Consider the following 13,848-nt stretch of genomic DNA (forward strand, 5'->3'; position numbering starts at 1 on the left):
GCGATTGTCTGGTGTCTCAAGCAATTGAATAAAAGTGTTGATGGAGAGCAATTAATCCAATCGCATTTATATTACACCACATTGATAGACTATCACATGAACCGATTTAATGAGACGCGAAAAGTAAGACTCCCATAAAGTAAAGTGTCGGAGGAAAAAGGACAAAAATTTAGAAAAAAAAGTGACCGATGAAAGAAAAAAGTTTCGAATTAGAGAAAAGTTAATCTTAGAAAATTTTCTAGACGATTAATTGATTGTTGGTTTTCTTTAATTTCAATGTTCCTGAATTCGCTCTTGTCCACTTGCAATTGACTCTTTTAGTTTCTTAACTACAAACAATCAATTTACTAATTTAATTTTCTGTTATTCTCACAAATTCTGCTGTGTGAATAGTCTCATAGGTTTTTCTCTGGTTTGTTTTCATTTTTGTTTTCATTTGTTTGAAACTTTGAATCTTCGTGTTTGACTATTTTCATTTGTATCAATCTCGATGAACAGTGCGGAGAACGAGCTCCCTCCTTGTGAATCTTCCCGAAAGTCAATCTTCAGAAGTGGAGGAAATGGTGCTTCTAATGCCAATGTCAATTCCAATTCCAATTCCAATTCCAATTGTAATTCCAATGCCCGAGAAAATGGTAAAAAGAATGGCGTTCGACCGGGTAAGAGCACAAAGAAGGGTTTGACCTATAAACTGTCCTATTCGGCGAAAGAGAACCATAATGGTCCACTGTTTGGTGTTTCCATGAATGTGGAGCTGCAAAAGGATGGACACTTTGTGTTCGCTACCGTTGGAAACAACAGAGTTGGTGTCTATGAGTGTTGTCCCGATGGAAGCGTTAAACTTTTACAATGCTACTCGGATCCCGACACGGAGGAAAACTATTACTGCTGCAATTGGACCTACAATGATGTGACCTTTGATCCGATCCTTTTGGCTGCCGGAAGCAAAGGAATCATACGAGTTATTGACCCGGGAACCAATGAATGTGTGAAGCATTACAAAGGCCACGGACAATCGATAAACGATCTGAAAATTCATCCACAAGATCCCAACCTGATTCTCTCAGCAAGTAAAGACTATTCCCTGCGACTGTGGAACCTTAAAAGCGACATTTGTGTCATCATCTTTGGTGGAGTTGAAGGTCATCGCGATGAGGTTTTATATGCTGATTTTCACCTGAAAGGACACCGAATTGTCAGTTGTGGTATGGACCATTCGCTAAAGATTTGGTCTTTAGACAATCAATGTGTTGTCAGTAGAATCAAAGATTCCTACGAATTCAACATTGAAAAGAATAGAAAACCTTTTAAAACGTACAAGTTGCACTTTCCCAATTTCACAACCAGAGACATTCATCGCAATTACGTTGATTGTGTTCGCTGGTATGGAAATTTTCTTTTATCTAAATCGTGCGAAAACGAAATAATCTGTTGGAAACCTGGTAAAATCGAGAATGAGAACGACTTTCAGTTGCCTCAAGTCAATTATACGACAGACCAAACAACAACAATTCTCCATCGATTTGACTATAAGAATAGCGAAATTTGGTTCATCAGATTCTCTATGGACAGAGAGCAGAAAATTTTGGCTTTGGGTAATCAAGTTGGTAAAACTTATATTTGGGATTTAGATGTTGATGATCCAGCGACTGCGAGGTTAGTTTTTCATTGTTCTAATCTCATCTCATCTCATTCTATCATTAGATTTCATTCATTAGATTTATTCATTATTCATTTCAATTGTCTTTCTTTTCCATAGATTTACAATTCTCTCTCATCAGAATTGCACTGCCACAATCCGCCAAACGTGCCTGTCCCAAGATGGATCCATATTGATTTGTATTTGTGATGACGCTTCAATCTGGCGATGGGATCGATGTGAGGCTAAAAACATGGCCTCCAATGGACGAGGTTAATCAATCGTAATTCAATTACTATTCATTTTCTGTAATTTTTTTTATTTACATTTCGATCGACTCATATTCGTTTGTCAACACTTTATTTATACAATTTATATAATTCATCTACATTCATGTGCACCATAAGTTGAAATTACTTATGATGCTCAGTGCAATTATCACCTAAGCCGAATCAATTTGTTTAGCCTTCTTTTTTTCTCTGTCTTTAACTTTTTCAGCTCCTCTTTGATCGGAGTTGAACTGTTGATCATCGCTATCGAATCCATTTTCGCTGGTCTATTCCAAGGAGGTAAACCGGTGTAGTCCCCTGTCTCTGACGCAGGTTGATACAATTCGAAAGCTTTAAAATGTCGAACTAAATTAGCAGCATCTTGTTCCTGGAGGTCATACTTTTCGGCGATTTCGGAAGCGCTTGGGGTACTTTGGATGATGCATATTCCATGACAAGATTGGTTGTTCGGGTTAATGAAATTCTACCTTTGGGAATAACTTTCGGTTCGACTTCGCCAAACATATTTTAACTCGAATCTTCTTTAAATTTCTTAACTCAGATTGTTCTTTATTAATTAAAGAAAAAAAGATTCAATTAGCAAACTCAAAATGAGATTAACAATTAACAATTAATTTCGTCTGTGTATTAACCCTTTCCAGATCATCCAGCTTAAGTTTGGTTCGCTCAGTTTACGTTCTAACCTTTAATGTTCAAAAACTTCGCTTTCCATTCGCCCATTAACGTTCATCTTACCAAAGAAAAAATAACTAACAAAGTTGGTCAATTAATTAATTTCTATTTTCTTCAGTTATTCTCACAAAAATTTCAGATGAATAATTGATTGTTTATTTTTTAAATTGGCTCATTTTCACTCACATTTCGATTTCTATTATTCGATGTCTCTTATTGTCTCCAATCACTTGTTCCCTTCATGTAACAATTTGGGATAATAAATTCACCATCTGATCACAGCCTTGATCTACTATTATTATCGCGTAGCAAATATGTTTTCATTTCTGTCTCCCTTTTGTTGATATTGTTGATTCATTGTCACTTGTTGCCAAGTTTCTCGAGATAATTAGTCTCAATTGTGGATAATAAAAGAGCAAGACAATTGAATCAACGATCAACTCAGTCCCTCGAACAGGAGCCACACTAATCTAAGGTGAGTCCATTTCTTTTTGTTTTCCCTTTTTCTAGTCTTGGATAATGAAGCCTAATTTTCCGTTAGTTACTATTGCTTGTTGATTACTATTCGTGAGAATAGTCATTCCAAATGGTTGATTGCAGTTAAATCTCATTGAGATCAATTGATCAAGTAATTGATGTTTTTGGGTTTAGTCTGAAACATGTGATCGGTGAATGTGTTGAGTTTATTCACTCATTTCTACTCTTCGTTGTGTCCAATGAATTTTATCCATCGTATCTCATTTGGAAGTTTGTTTTTCTCTTCGACCTCAAAGACCTAATGAACTTTATTAATCTCCAATCGATTGGTCAAGGTAAGAAAGGACAAAGCGATTGATTGACAATTTAGAAAGTCTGACACCAATTAATATTTCTAATCAATGACAAACAATTAAATGGAACAAGCAACAAATACTTCGATAATTATGGTTTTTAGAGGAAACAAATAAGCGAACGAAAGTTGACTGCTTATCGAATCAGCTTAACTAATCGGCCAAACGAAAGGGTCAATTAAATTTCCAAGAATCGAATAGAAAATTTTATTATCTTTCCCTATTAAAGAGAATAAAGTTGCGCCATCTTCAGGATGGAAAAGAAACTTTTTCAATTGTTCTTTTCTCCTCCTCTTCTAGAAAAACGTTTAAATCTCGATGATTGTTATGAAAATTGTTCTTGTTTAGCTGATTGTTAACGTAATCAACAAGTTTTAATTTGCAATCATGTCTTTAATTTCTAGTTTAATTCTGTTCTTTTTGATTGGTACACAGTATTCCAATTGTGAAATGTCTGCCAATTCATCGGATTCACCAATAACCCAATCCCCATCCCAATCTTCACCTTCACCGACCAACATCGTGTTATCTAAATTAAGTGGACCCACAAATGATTTTGGACTTCGTTTCTTGGAACAATTAAACACCGGCAATGCGAATAAAAATGTCCTCTTCTCTCCTTTAAGTGCCATCTTAGCCTATGGTATGTTATTGGAAGGTGCAACCGGCAGAACTGAACAACAGATCAAAGAGGTTCTCCAATTATCTTCTCTTGGTAATCAAACATCGGATGTTTCTCAAGCCGCTAAAAAGGTATTTCATTAGTTAATTTCTCTTGGTAAAACAGTTAATTGTTCTTCTCTTACATTGAGGAAATTGATTATTGTTTCTGTTTTGGCTTATTGTCAAACTATTTTTCAGTCAAATCAATTTAACCTCACTTCGTGTCAATTTATACAATATAATTTATACACCTTCCATTTGTTGTGAAAATATTTAAATGTGACCAATTAGTTACAATTGCAAAGGGAGATAAACAAAACAGAACATTGAATTGTAATTGATTGTTTTGTTTACTGTTAATTTTAAAAGAAATGATAATTTGTCGTCTTTTTCATTTATCTTCAATCATCATCGTTGCTTTCAACTTTTTTGTATTAATTGTCCCTTTGAACTCGTTTTCCATTCTTCCTCTTTTCATTCAGTTCGTTCACTTAATCACGATCGCGCTCTTTTCTCCCAATTGTAACTATGTTATTAACCTTTTTCTAATTGTTGACATTTGTAGCTTCTCACAGGATACAAATCGATTGAAGATGGTTCTAGTGGTCGTAACTTCTCTTTGGCTATTGGTAATTTGGCGATGGTCAATAAAAACGCTACTCTCAAAGAGACTTATGCTCGTAGTTTGTTGGCCAATTATTTCGCTCAAGCAACAAATGAAGACTTTGAAAATGGAACCGCAGTAATGAATAAACTAAACTCATGGATCTCTGAAAAAACTTTTGGAAAAATCAACAAGATCTTATCCAGTCCACCAGGCCCAGAAACTATATTAATGTTGATAAACACCGTTTACTTCAAAGGAAAATGGGTCGAACCATTCCCTAATTCGTCAACAATCGATGACACTTTTACCAATTCTGATGGAACCATAAGTAAGATCAAAATGATGTCCATTCGAGATAAAAAATTCAATTATGTTCACAATCAAGCAAAGAAAGTCAAGGTAAAGAAGTAGTTTTTTCTCCTTCTCATTAATCTCATATTTCATTCAGGTGACTCAGATTAATCATGGTTATTATTTCATAATTGAACAAGATTAATCATAAATAGTCAGTACCATTAGGATATATTGTCTAAACTTGAAAACGATTGATAGGTCTCATTTATAATCTACATGTATATCGATTGCATAACTTTTTAATTGTTCATCAATTCCATAACTCTAGTTGATACATTTCTGAATTATCTATTGAATTTCTGTTTATTATTTTCAATCATTGGCTATTCATCTGTCAGAGTATGTTGATCATGATGATTTCTCTCCAATTTCTTGTAGCAATTAATTTTATTTTTTGGGTCACTCATTTTTCTCTTAGTTTTCATTAGCAAAATTTTCCTATCATGATGATTCGATGCTTTAAGAAAAATTTCTCAGTTTCTCAAGGACGGATAAGTTTATCATGAATCTATCAATTTCTTAACTTTTTTGAGTGACGCATCCTTTTTCTCTACAATAAGAGAAAACAATCGGAATAATCCTTGGATTCTGTTATTGATTTCATCTGTTTGTCAGAATGGAAACTACCTTTGCGAGAAGATCATTCATTTTCCATATTTCTTTCCATATGGGACAGAATTATAATTACTACTACTTCAACACCTCCACCCTTTTCTTTCATATAACCAAATTGATTGTTCACAGATAATTTCACTGATTCGTATCAATCCTTTGTGTATTTATTATTTCTCCATGTGAAGCCATCAAAATTGTAAACGTCGGATACTATCAATCAACTACTGACAGATTATTCCGATGTCTTTCAGTTGTTTCTTTCTCTTGTTTTTTAAAATAATCAATTGTCCAAGTATTCACATTGATGAAAATCTATTGTTAACTATTGGGAAAATTTGATCCTTCAACAAATCATCGTCAGAATAAATCAATTGGGAGATTTTGTCAATATTACGTTCCTTAAATAAGCTTGTTAATTTATAAATAGCAGTTATCAGGTAATAATGAATAATCGTATAGATGAATAAATATCAAGGGTTTCATAGTAACTAGTCGATAATGTTTGAATTGGCATTCAAACAATAGTTAGGGAAATACATTAAAACAGGTGTGAATAATTGATTTATTTCTGATTGATTGTTCTGATGTTCATTGAGCTTAAATTAACACAGTCAAACTTTTGACTGTTCACACTACACTCACTTCCTAGATAACCTGAGGTCAATTAATCCAGTGTCATTGAGCTTTAATTGGTTTTTGCCCATAGGACTTATGAGTTTATTGAATGAAAGAAAATAAATTCACTTAATCATCTTTTTATTTTCTTCCCAATCACAGGTTGTAGAGCTTCCATACATTGGAAATGTCAGCATGATCTTCATTGTACCCACCGAATCCAACACTCTGTCCAGTTTGGTTCCTACATTGAATTCAACGGAATTAGATAATCTTTTGAGTTCCATGAGTTCAACGAAGCTTCGAGTTGTTAATATTCCCAAATTCAAACTGGAAGATACCCACAAGTTACATGAGATTTTTCCTCGTATGGGAATGGACTTACCATTCAGCGATTTGGCTCAACTTCCCAACATTGCAGAAAACTCTGAATTAAAAGTATCACAATCAATCCAAAAGGCTCTGATTGAGGTCGATGAAGAGGGAACTGTCGCTGCAGCTACAACACTCATTATCACCGTCTTAAGAATGAGTTACTTCCCAGCTGAAGATATTGTCATAGATCGTCCTTTCCTCTTTATGATTCGAGACAATTTATCTGGAGTTAACCTTTTCATGGGTCAAATGAATAAGATGCCGAATCTTGATACGCCAACAGTATCCACCACCGCTATTCCAGCACAATCATCATTATCACCAGTGCAATCCACTCCACCAGCCAGTAATCAAACTACAAACTCATCCACAGCTTTATAATCAATTGAACGATTAATGCGATTCCAAGTTTAATGCACAAATCATGACAGTTAATTATCTTCTTTCAATTCAATAACTGATTACTTTGCAATAATTTACAGATACTAATAGTATAAATCTCGAGCTTATTGTTTTTGTTTTCTAAATTAACATAAATTACATCAACACTGAAAGTCAATTGTCTTTCATTTCCTCTTCCAATGTTACCCTTTCTGGCATTTTTATCTATTAATTAATCAATTGATTTCTGTCCTAAGCTTTTTGTAAGCTCAATCAAACGCACAATCTTGTTCTGAAAATCATTCGCAATCAACCATCATCTTTAATAATCCTTAATTGGATTCTCAAGTCTTGAAGCTCTTTTAAGTGTCAATGAAGATCAAGATTATTGTTGACTAGTTATATAAAAGCTTAATTATAATAATAAAAACATAAACAAAACTAAATCTTCATTTCAATATATGATCAATATGATTTCATTTCTATTAATTATTTTGATTCTCAAGCATATCCAGGGATCAATTTCTTGAGTGTCCTACATTTTGGATATAATCAAGAAAGTTAATCTTAATTACCCAACCAACAGACAATTTACTAATCACTTTTGCTTGTTCAATCATTTTCTTGTTTTTATTATTGATTATCAAGTGTCTAATTGTTTACATAGACCATTGGAATTAACTTGATTAGAGTGACACAAATATCAATTGAAATCAATTTCCTTACTTTGAACATTTCAACGATAATCAACTATGAAAATGTATTTTTAATTTGTTTGCAATTTTGATCAATGTGAAGCAATCAAATTGATTGTTTCGTATCAAGGCTAAGCTTGCAAATAGATTGGAAATACAAATGATTTCCTCTCTGGTGATTTAATTATTAGTCTTCTCGATTAACTAATATTGTTTCCATGTACAATCGTTGTCATGAAAAAGAAACGACTATCAATTAATTGGTCAATTCGATTTACTGTTGATAATATGCAAATATTTGCTCGCAGCAATTAAACTTTAATTGGCCTACGTGCATTTAATTGTGAGCCACTAATTGTCAACCTTGATAGATTTCATTAGGATTAAGATTAACCCATAGATGGAAGGTCATTTATCATTAAGATTCATCAAACTAATTTAGCCATTTAATTGGCCTCACAAATCTTAACTTTTTTTTATACATCACAATTAACCAACCAACTTACTCTAGTTAAAATCGCCTTGAATCAACATCATGATTATGATTTTAATTGTAATCGTTATGCACCTTGGATCAGATGGATGAGTGAATTTACAACTCGCAACAACTTATCCCAAGATCCGGTTATGAATTTGAGTCTTTTTTTATTCCACCCACTGTAGTTTACTAGTCTCTCTCTCTCTCACCCAATTTACTCCCACAATTAACTGATTCTAATTTTAACAATATTTAGTTGGTTTAATTCATCGATTTCAATTCGGAATTGTATTTGTACAATGATCTCATGGTGATTCTCATTGTGTTTTGTTTGTAACTTAAATTGTCCACTGTTTCTAACATATTTTAATTGTATCATCGATTTATTTTCCTCTGTTTGATCAACTTAATTCAATTGTGTTGGAAAAGTGAAAATTTGGTCAGCTAAATCAATCAGTTGATCAAATGAATGAACAGCTTAACTGAATTTGCCATAAACTATAATTAATCCAAATAAAATTAACATGGTAAGTTAATCTAACCCTCATTAATTATTAACAATTTGCAATGGCTGAAATTAATTGAACAATTGATTGTAGCAATTAGAGCGTTGTTAATTAATCAATATTCTCTTACGGTAATTGGATCAATTTCAATTTGAAAGACAATTTTCATTTTGATTAACCTGAAAGTAATTGATTTAATATTACAAAGGTTTTAATTTTCATTTGTTTATTTTGTATTTTTTGATTCTTTGAAATGTTTCACCTCACTGATTTAGTTAACTAATTGTCACCTTGAGTTTAAATTGTGGTGTTAAAAGGCGACTTAATTAAAATCATAACAAAGGTGTAGAGCTAAAACTGCAACAATCAAGTTAAATTATATCAACTGTCCTTGTATGTTTACGACTAATCTCAAACAATTAAGATGGTTATGATTTATGTTGATGTTCAATTAACTCATGGAGCCATTTGATATCAGATAATTTTGCCTGACGAATTGGATTAATTTAACTAAAATGATTTGTTTTTTCATTCAATTCAATGATCAGATTATTATCTTGACCAGTTTTCTGGTGATGATCTTGATGATTCCGTTGATTGATTGTAAACCATTTTCAAAAGATGATTGGAAATCCCCACCATATCCTGATGATACTTATTTTTATTCTGATTATAAACTTCCAGCCAAATTAATTACAAATCAAATTCACTCTCCTAGTCCACAAAATTGTCCTGAAACTGGTAAAACTTTATGCAAGGACGTTGATCAATATCCACTGTAAGTTATTCAAATCGATTTAGTTAATTACTCAATTAAAATTAGTTTTCTCTTGTGCTTAATAGTGAACAAATTTTGGATATTGTTAAATCAACCAATTCAGTCAATTTCAACTTCACCAGTATTTTTTCAGACGAGTCAACAAATGATCAACAGCCAATAATCAATGAACTACCAGCAATTAAAAGTAACACCAAAGGTATTTATGATTAAGAGTAAATCAATAATTTGTGATAATGATTTGTTTATTTGAATTTGAATTTTGTTTCGATTCTTAGGAATTAAAAAAAATGAGACTCGAGTGAGAATCAAATTAAACTCAAATGGTAACAGTCGCCGATCAGTTGGTTCAAGTTCGTTACCTAAACAAATTTTTGATGCTTGGAAAAGTGTCCATGATGGTTTGCCCGAAGTAAATGTTAACGATAGTCCTTCAATAGTTGACCTTAAAACAGGTAATAAGACTGAAAAGACTGTTCGATTAGGATCATCATCTTCGCCATCCACATCCACATCACCATCGACAATATCTAAAGGATTGAACAATAACAATACTGCCGTTAATGTTGAGAAGACTTATCGAGTTCGAAGAAAGCTCGAACCATCCGAAGATAACCTGGAAAAAGAGGAAATTTGCGCTTCAAAGACCATGTACATCACTCCAAGAGCGGCTTTGAATGATAGATCTGAGTGGAAATTCATTGTTAATCTCGGTGAACAGGATACGCGATTAAAGCAGATTATCAAAGTTGAAGTTTGTCTGTAAGTACTTATGATCATTACGAATTGAGATGTTCGAGGAAAAAGTTGTAATTAGCTAAATCATTGGCAGGAAGTCGTCGAAAGGTGATTTTTGAAATTTTGATCATTTTCAATGAGAAAATTGAACTTGACTCTTAAATTGAAGGTTCAGGCTGAACCTTTTTGAGAGACTTGGAAACTAACAGATGACTGATTGATTAACTCTGAATTGAAAAAAGATTGGAAAAGTTAACCGAAGATATTTCTCAGGAAATACTTGAGTTTCATTGATGAAAATTAATTTGTGATTTTAATTGTGCTTTTTAATTATCAGAAAAAGTGGATCCTCATGTTCATCGTCGATTTCACTTCCATTTGGATACAAAACGAGATGCAAACAAAAGTATATAAAGAAAAAACTTTTAGCATTGGACGCGAATGGAGTGACCACATCGACGGACAATTTTTTCGTTCCTTCTTGTTGTTCCTGTCAAATTTATCGAGAAATTAAAAAAACTAGAAGATAGAAAGACGTTTTAATGTCGATTGCAAGTATTAAACAGAAAATACAACATAATCTAACTGCCATTTAATCAAAGGATCAACAATTAACAAAGATTGTCCAAATTCTCAAATGTAATTTTGATAACATGATCTATTCATAAATAAACCATAGAAAACTTTATACTTAATTACGAGAATAAAAATTAATGATTTGATGATAAATGTACGAGTAAATGAATGTGTGAACATGGACAATCGATAAACGATCTGAAAATTCATCCACAAGATCCCAACCTGATTCTCTCAGCAAGTAAAGACTATTCCCTGCGACAGTGGAACCTTAAAAGTCAATTATACGACCGACCAAACGTAATTCAATTAGCTTAATTTTCTGTAACCTTTTTATTTACACCTCAATCGGTTCTTATTCTTATTTACGACAATTTATATAATTCATCTACTTTGTAATTTACACTTAAGCCGAATCAATTTGTTTGGCCTTTTCTTTTTTCTCTGTCTCTAACTTTTTCAGCTCCTCTTCGATTGGAGTTGAACTGTTGATCATCGCTATCGAATCCATTTTCGCTGATTTATTCCAAGGAGGTAAACCAGTGTAGTCCCCTGTCTCTGAGGCAGGTTGATACAATTCGAAAGCTTTAAAATGTCGAACTAAATTAGCAGCATCTTGTTCCTGGAGGTCATACTTTTCGGCGATTTCGGAAGCACTTGGGGGCACTTTGGATGATGCATATTCCATGACAAGATTGGTTGTTCGGGTTAATGAAATTCTACCTTTGGGAATAACTTTCGGTTCGATTTCGCCAAACATATGAGGCAATGCGAAAGTCTCTCTTTTCACTGGTAATTTCGATTTATCCGTTTTGATCAAGTTTGTGTCAGGCGAACCATAAGATGTAACTCGAATCTTCTTTAGCCATTCAAGCAGACTTTTCGGCTTCTCGGCGGTCAAGTTTCTTAACTCAGGGTGTTCTAGATCAAATAAAGAAGCAAAGATTCAATTAGTAAAAACAACTAATGAAAAGACAAAACCATTTACCTTCAATATATTTGAAAATTTTCTCTTGTGTTGTCAAGTGTTTAGGAGCCGCTTCTCGTTTAGTCACTGAGATCGCTTTGTAAGCTCGTTCTTCAACATTATAGTTCTGAATCGGTCGTTTGATTAGTGTGTCAAAAACACTTTTGACCAATTTTCTGACTCGATTCATCAGGGAATAAGAATAAAATCAACACAACAGTAGAATAACAAAAAACCACAAAACAAGAGAGAAAAGTCGGTTGTCTATTCTTACGAAAATGGAATCGATCATCAGCTGTGAGATTCGATTCTATCGATTCCTAACTAATCGAAAAAAGTTCAGCTCAAAGAGTAAAAGTTTACCTGATGAAAACCATTTGTAATGAGAAAGAAAAGAAAAGAAAGTTTGAAAGACTCGAACTAACGAAGGATCAGCTTTTAGAAATGTTCTCTTATAATCAATTCAAAGTCCGAATTCTAAATAAAAAAGTGAAAGAAGATCGAACATCAGTTTATCGATGTGTTGCTCATATTTACAATACACTTATAAATTTCATTCGAAAAGAGTATCGTGGAAGAGGATTCAAAGAAGTTATTTCACCAAATATTTATAACACTAAACTCTGGGAGACTTCGGGCCATTGGCAACATTACAAAGATAAGATGTCTAGGAAATTGTCTCATCTTCGATTCTCGTACCCGATCTTGGAAAGAATTACCAATTAAATTCGCTGAATTCGATGTTCTCCATCGAAATGAAGTCTCTGGTGCTCTTTCCGGGTTAACGTGAGTCCGTCGATTCGGTGAGCTTGAAAATTGGAATAGCGCCGAAGAAGCTTTGAACAAACGCTTTAAATGCTAGTGGGCACAAATGGTAGCTCAATCACGGCGATGGTGCTTTCTATGGACCTAAAATCGATATAACTGTGAAAGATGTTCTTAAAGGTGGACAATTTAATGGAGAAATATTCCGTATTTAAAGGTTTTAAAGCAGAAGAAGCTTTCTAATCGTTGTAAAACTTATCATCATCCATTTTCTTTCTTAAATTGTATTGACCCGATAAAAGTGAATATAATTTGTTTCGTTTTGTTTGATTGTTTGATTTAGGAAAAATAAATAAACTCTTTTAATTGACGTTAAGAAAATTCATTCACATCTCAGGTTTTTGAAAACGAGATCCTATTAAAATATTAAAATTCTCAAGATTCGAGCCATCTTAATTCTGTTAATGTGTGATTCGATTCAGCTCCTGGTTCAACTTTGGTTCCATAACTTAAAGGGGAGAAGAGGTAAAAACTATGAACAATTGATGAAAAGACGACCCCATAGGTTTTGAAGTGACCTCCCCTTCCTTTGGTTTGAGTCCAGCGTTTCCCTGGAGCATAACTGCATGAGATTCAATCAATTTCTCGAGAAAAGAAGGAGCATATTCTCTGAAACTCGCATTCGGTAAACGCGGGAAAAAATTATCTTCGATATTCCAGACAGAATTTTTTTCAAGCACATTCGGAGAACAAGTAACTTCCATCTGTTCATAGCCCCATTTAGGTAATTGCTTCGAGTGAGAGTGAAGAGCACAACCTACAAAGTAATGTACCAATCGAAATTTAATGGTTATCGTCGACAAGATTTCTCCCTGTTTTCCTTTGTCGATCTCTACTCTCCAAACATCATTTGCATCGCCAACACCATTTTCTCCATAACAAGTGACTTGATAGTGTTTTTTGGTTACTGGTGCTCGTTCTCGATGGCCATGTAAATTTCGAGTTGTCACTTGGTGTTCCAAGCGAACCAGATCTCCATGTTTAACAAGCTCGATTTCATCCTTTTCTGGATTCGGCTCTTTGTCATACTTTTTGACAATCCATTTGTTGTTTTCATCTTTATGTGAATAAGCGGTGACTTGTTGTTGTCTTGCTCCAACTCCATCAGGGTAAAGGTGCCAATGAGAGTGGAGATAACCACCGCCAGTGCGATGGTTTTTAAGAGTAATCACAGCCCCATAGGCGACATGACGAGGCATTGATGTGTTGAACAATGAGCTACCTTCTAATTGCGATTGAAAGGC

The 13,848-nt window shown here is 33.7% G+C and overlaps 5 protein-coding genes across 15 annotated transcripts; 3 read left to right on the forward strand and 2 right to left on the reverse strand.

Moving 5' to 3' along the window:
• The first annotated feature begins 391 nt into the window (after positions 1-391).
• Positions 392-11,475, forward strand: LOC128396123 (polycomb protein eed-A-like). 9 transcript variants are annotated; one of them, XR_008326775.1, is made up of 4 exons: positions 392-1,656; positions 1,760-1,947; positions 2,138-2,208; positions 2,303-2,880. XR_008326775.1 is itself a non-coding variant. In XM_053356655.1 (3 exons), the coding sequence occupies exons 1-2, from the start codon at positions 491-493 to the stop codon at positions 1,914-1,916; spliced, it is 1,323 nt and encodes a 440-aa protein (XP_053212630.1). In that variant the 5' UTR covers positions 392-490; the 3' UTR covers positions 1,917-1,947; positions 11,276-11,475. The 9 variants fall into 9 exon arrangements, 6 of the variants coding, with proteins under 6 accessions (XP_053212630.1, XP_053212632.1, XP_053212627.1 ...); XR_008326776.1 differs by having other exon boundaries at positions 1,760-1,922; XR_008326774.1 differs by lacking the exons at positions 2,138-2,208; positions 2,303-2,880 and adding an exon at positions 11,183-11,215 and having other exon boundaries at positions 1,760-2,006.
• On the forward strand, positions 2,944-7,487 carry LOC128396122 (intracellular coagulation inhibitor 2-like). Of its 3 annotated transcripts, none has more exons than XM_053356649.1 (4): positions 2,944-3,076; positions 3,867-4,184; positions 4,660-5,100; positions 6,448-7,487. In XM_053356649.1, the coding sequence occupies exons 2-4, from the start codon at positions 3,882-3,884 to the stop codon at positions 7,039-7,041; spliced, it is 1,338 nt and encodes a 445-aa protein (XP_053212624.1). In that variant the 5' UTR covers positions 2,944-3,076; positions 3,867-3,881; the 3' UTR covers positions 7,042-7,487. The 3 variants fall into 3 exon arrangements, with proteins under 3 accessions (XP_053212624.1, XP_053212626.1, XP_053212623.1); XM_053356651.1 differs by lacking the exon at positions 2,944-3,076 and adding an exon at positions 3,270-3,413; XM_053356648.1 differs by lacking the exon at positions 2,944-3,076 and having other exon boundaries at positions 3,745-4,184.
• LOC128396124 (uncharacterized) lies at positions 7,850-10,926 on the forward strand. The gene is made up of 5 exons (XM_053356658.1): positions 7,850-8,741; positions 9,269-9,498; positions 9,564-9,697; positions 9,777-10,260; positions 10,574-10,926. The coding sequence occupies exons 1-5, from the start codon at positions 8,739-8,741 to the stop codon at positions 10,764-10,766; spliced, it is 1,044 nt and encodes a 347-aa protein (XP_053212633.1). The 5' UTR covers positions 7,850-8,738; the 3' UTR covers positions 10,767-10,926.
• LOC128396126 (NADH dehydrogenase [ubiquinone] 1 alpha subcomplex assembly factor 4-like) lies at positions 11,127-12,059 on the reverse strand. The gene is made up of 2 exons (XM_053356659.1): positions 11,801-12,059; positions 11,127-11,733 (listed from the first exon to the last, which is right to left on the reverse strand). The coding sequence occupies exons 1-2, from the start codon at positions 11,967-11,969 to the stop codon at positions 11,219-11,221; spliced, it is 684 nt and encodes a 227-aa protein (XP_053212634.1). The 5' UTR covers positions 11,970-12,059; the 3' UTR covers positions 11,127-11,218.
• Positions 12,060-13,053: 994 nt separating this feature from the next.
• LOC128396243 (protein O-mannosyl-transferase 2-like) lies at positions 13,054-13,803 on the reverse strand. Its single transcript, XM_053356801.1, has one exon. It carries the CDS (start codon positions 13,801-13,803, stop codon positions 13,054-13,056), a length of 750 nt encoding a protein of 249 aa, XP_053212776.1.
• Between the last annotated feature and the right edge of the window lie 45 nt (positions 13,804-13,848).

This window comes from Panonychus citri, unplaced genomic scaffold, assembly GCF_014898815.1.
Source record: "Panonychus citri isolate SS breed McGregor unplaced genomic scaffold, ASM1489881v1 Contig00143, whole genome shotgun sequence".
NCBI classification, from domain to species: domain Eukaryota; kingdom Metazoa; phylum Arthropoda; class Arachnida; order Trombidiformes; family Tetranychidae; genus Panonychus; species Panonychus citri.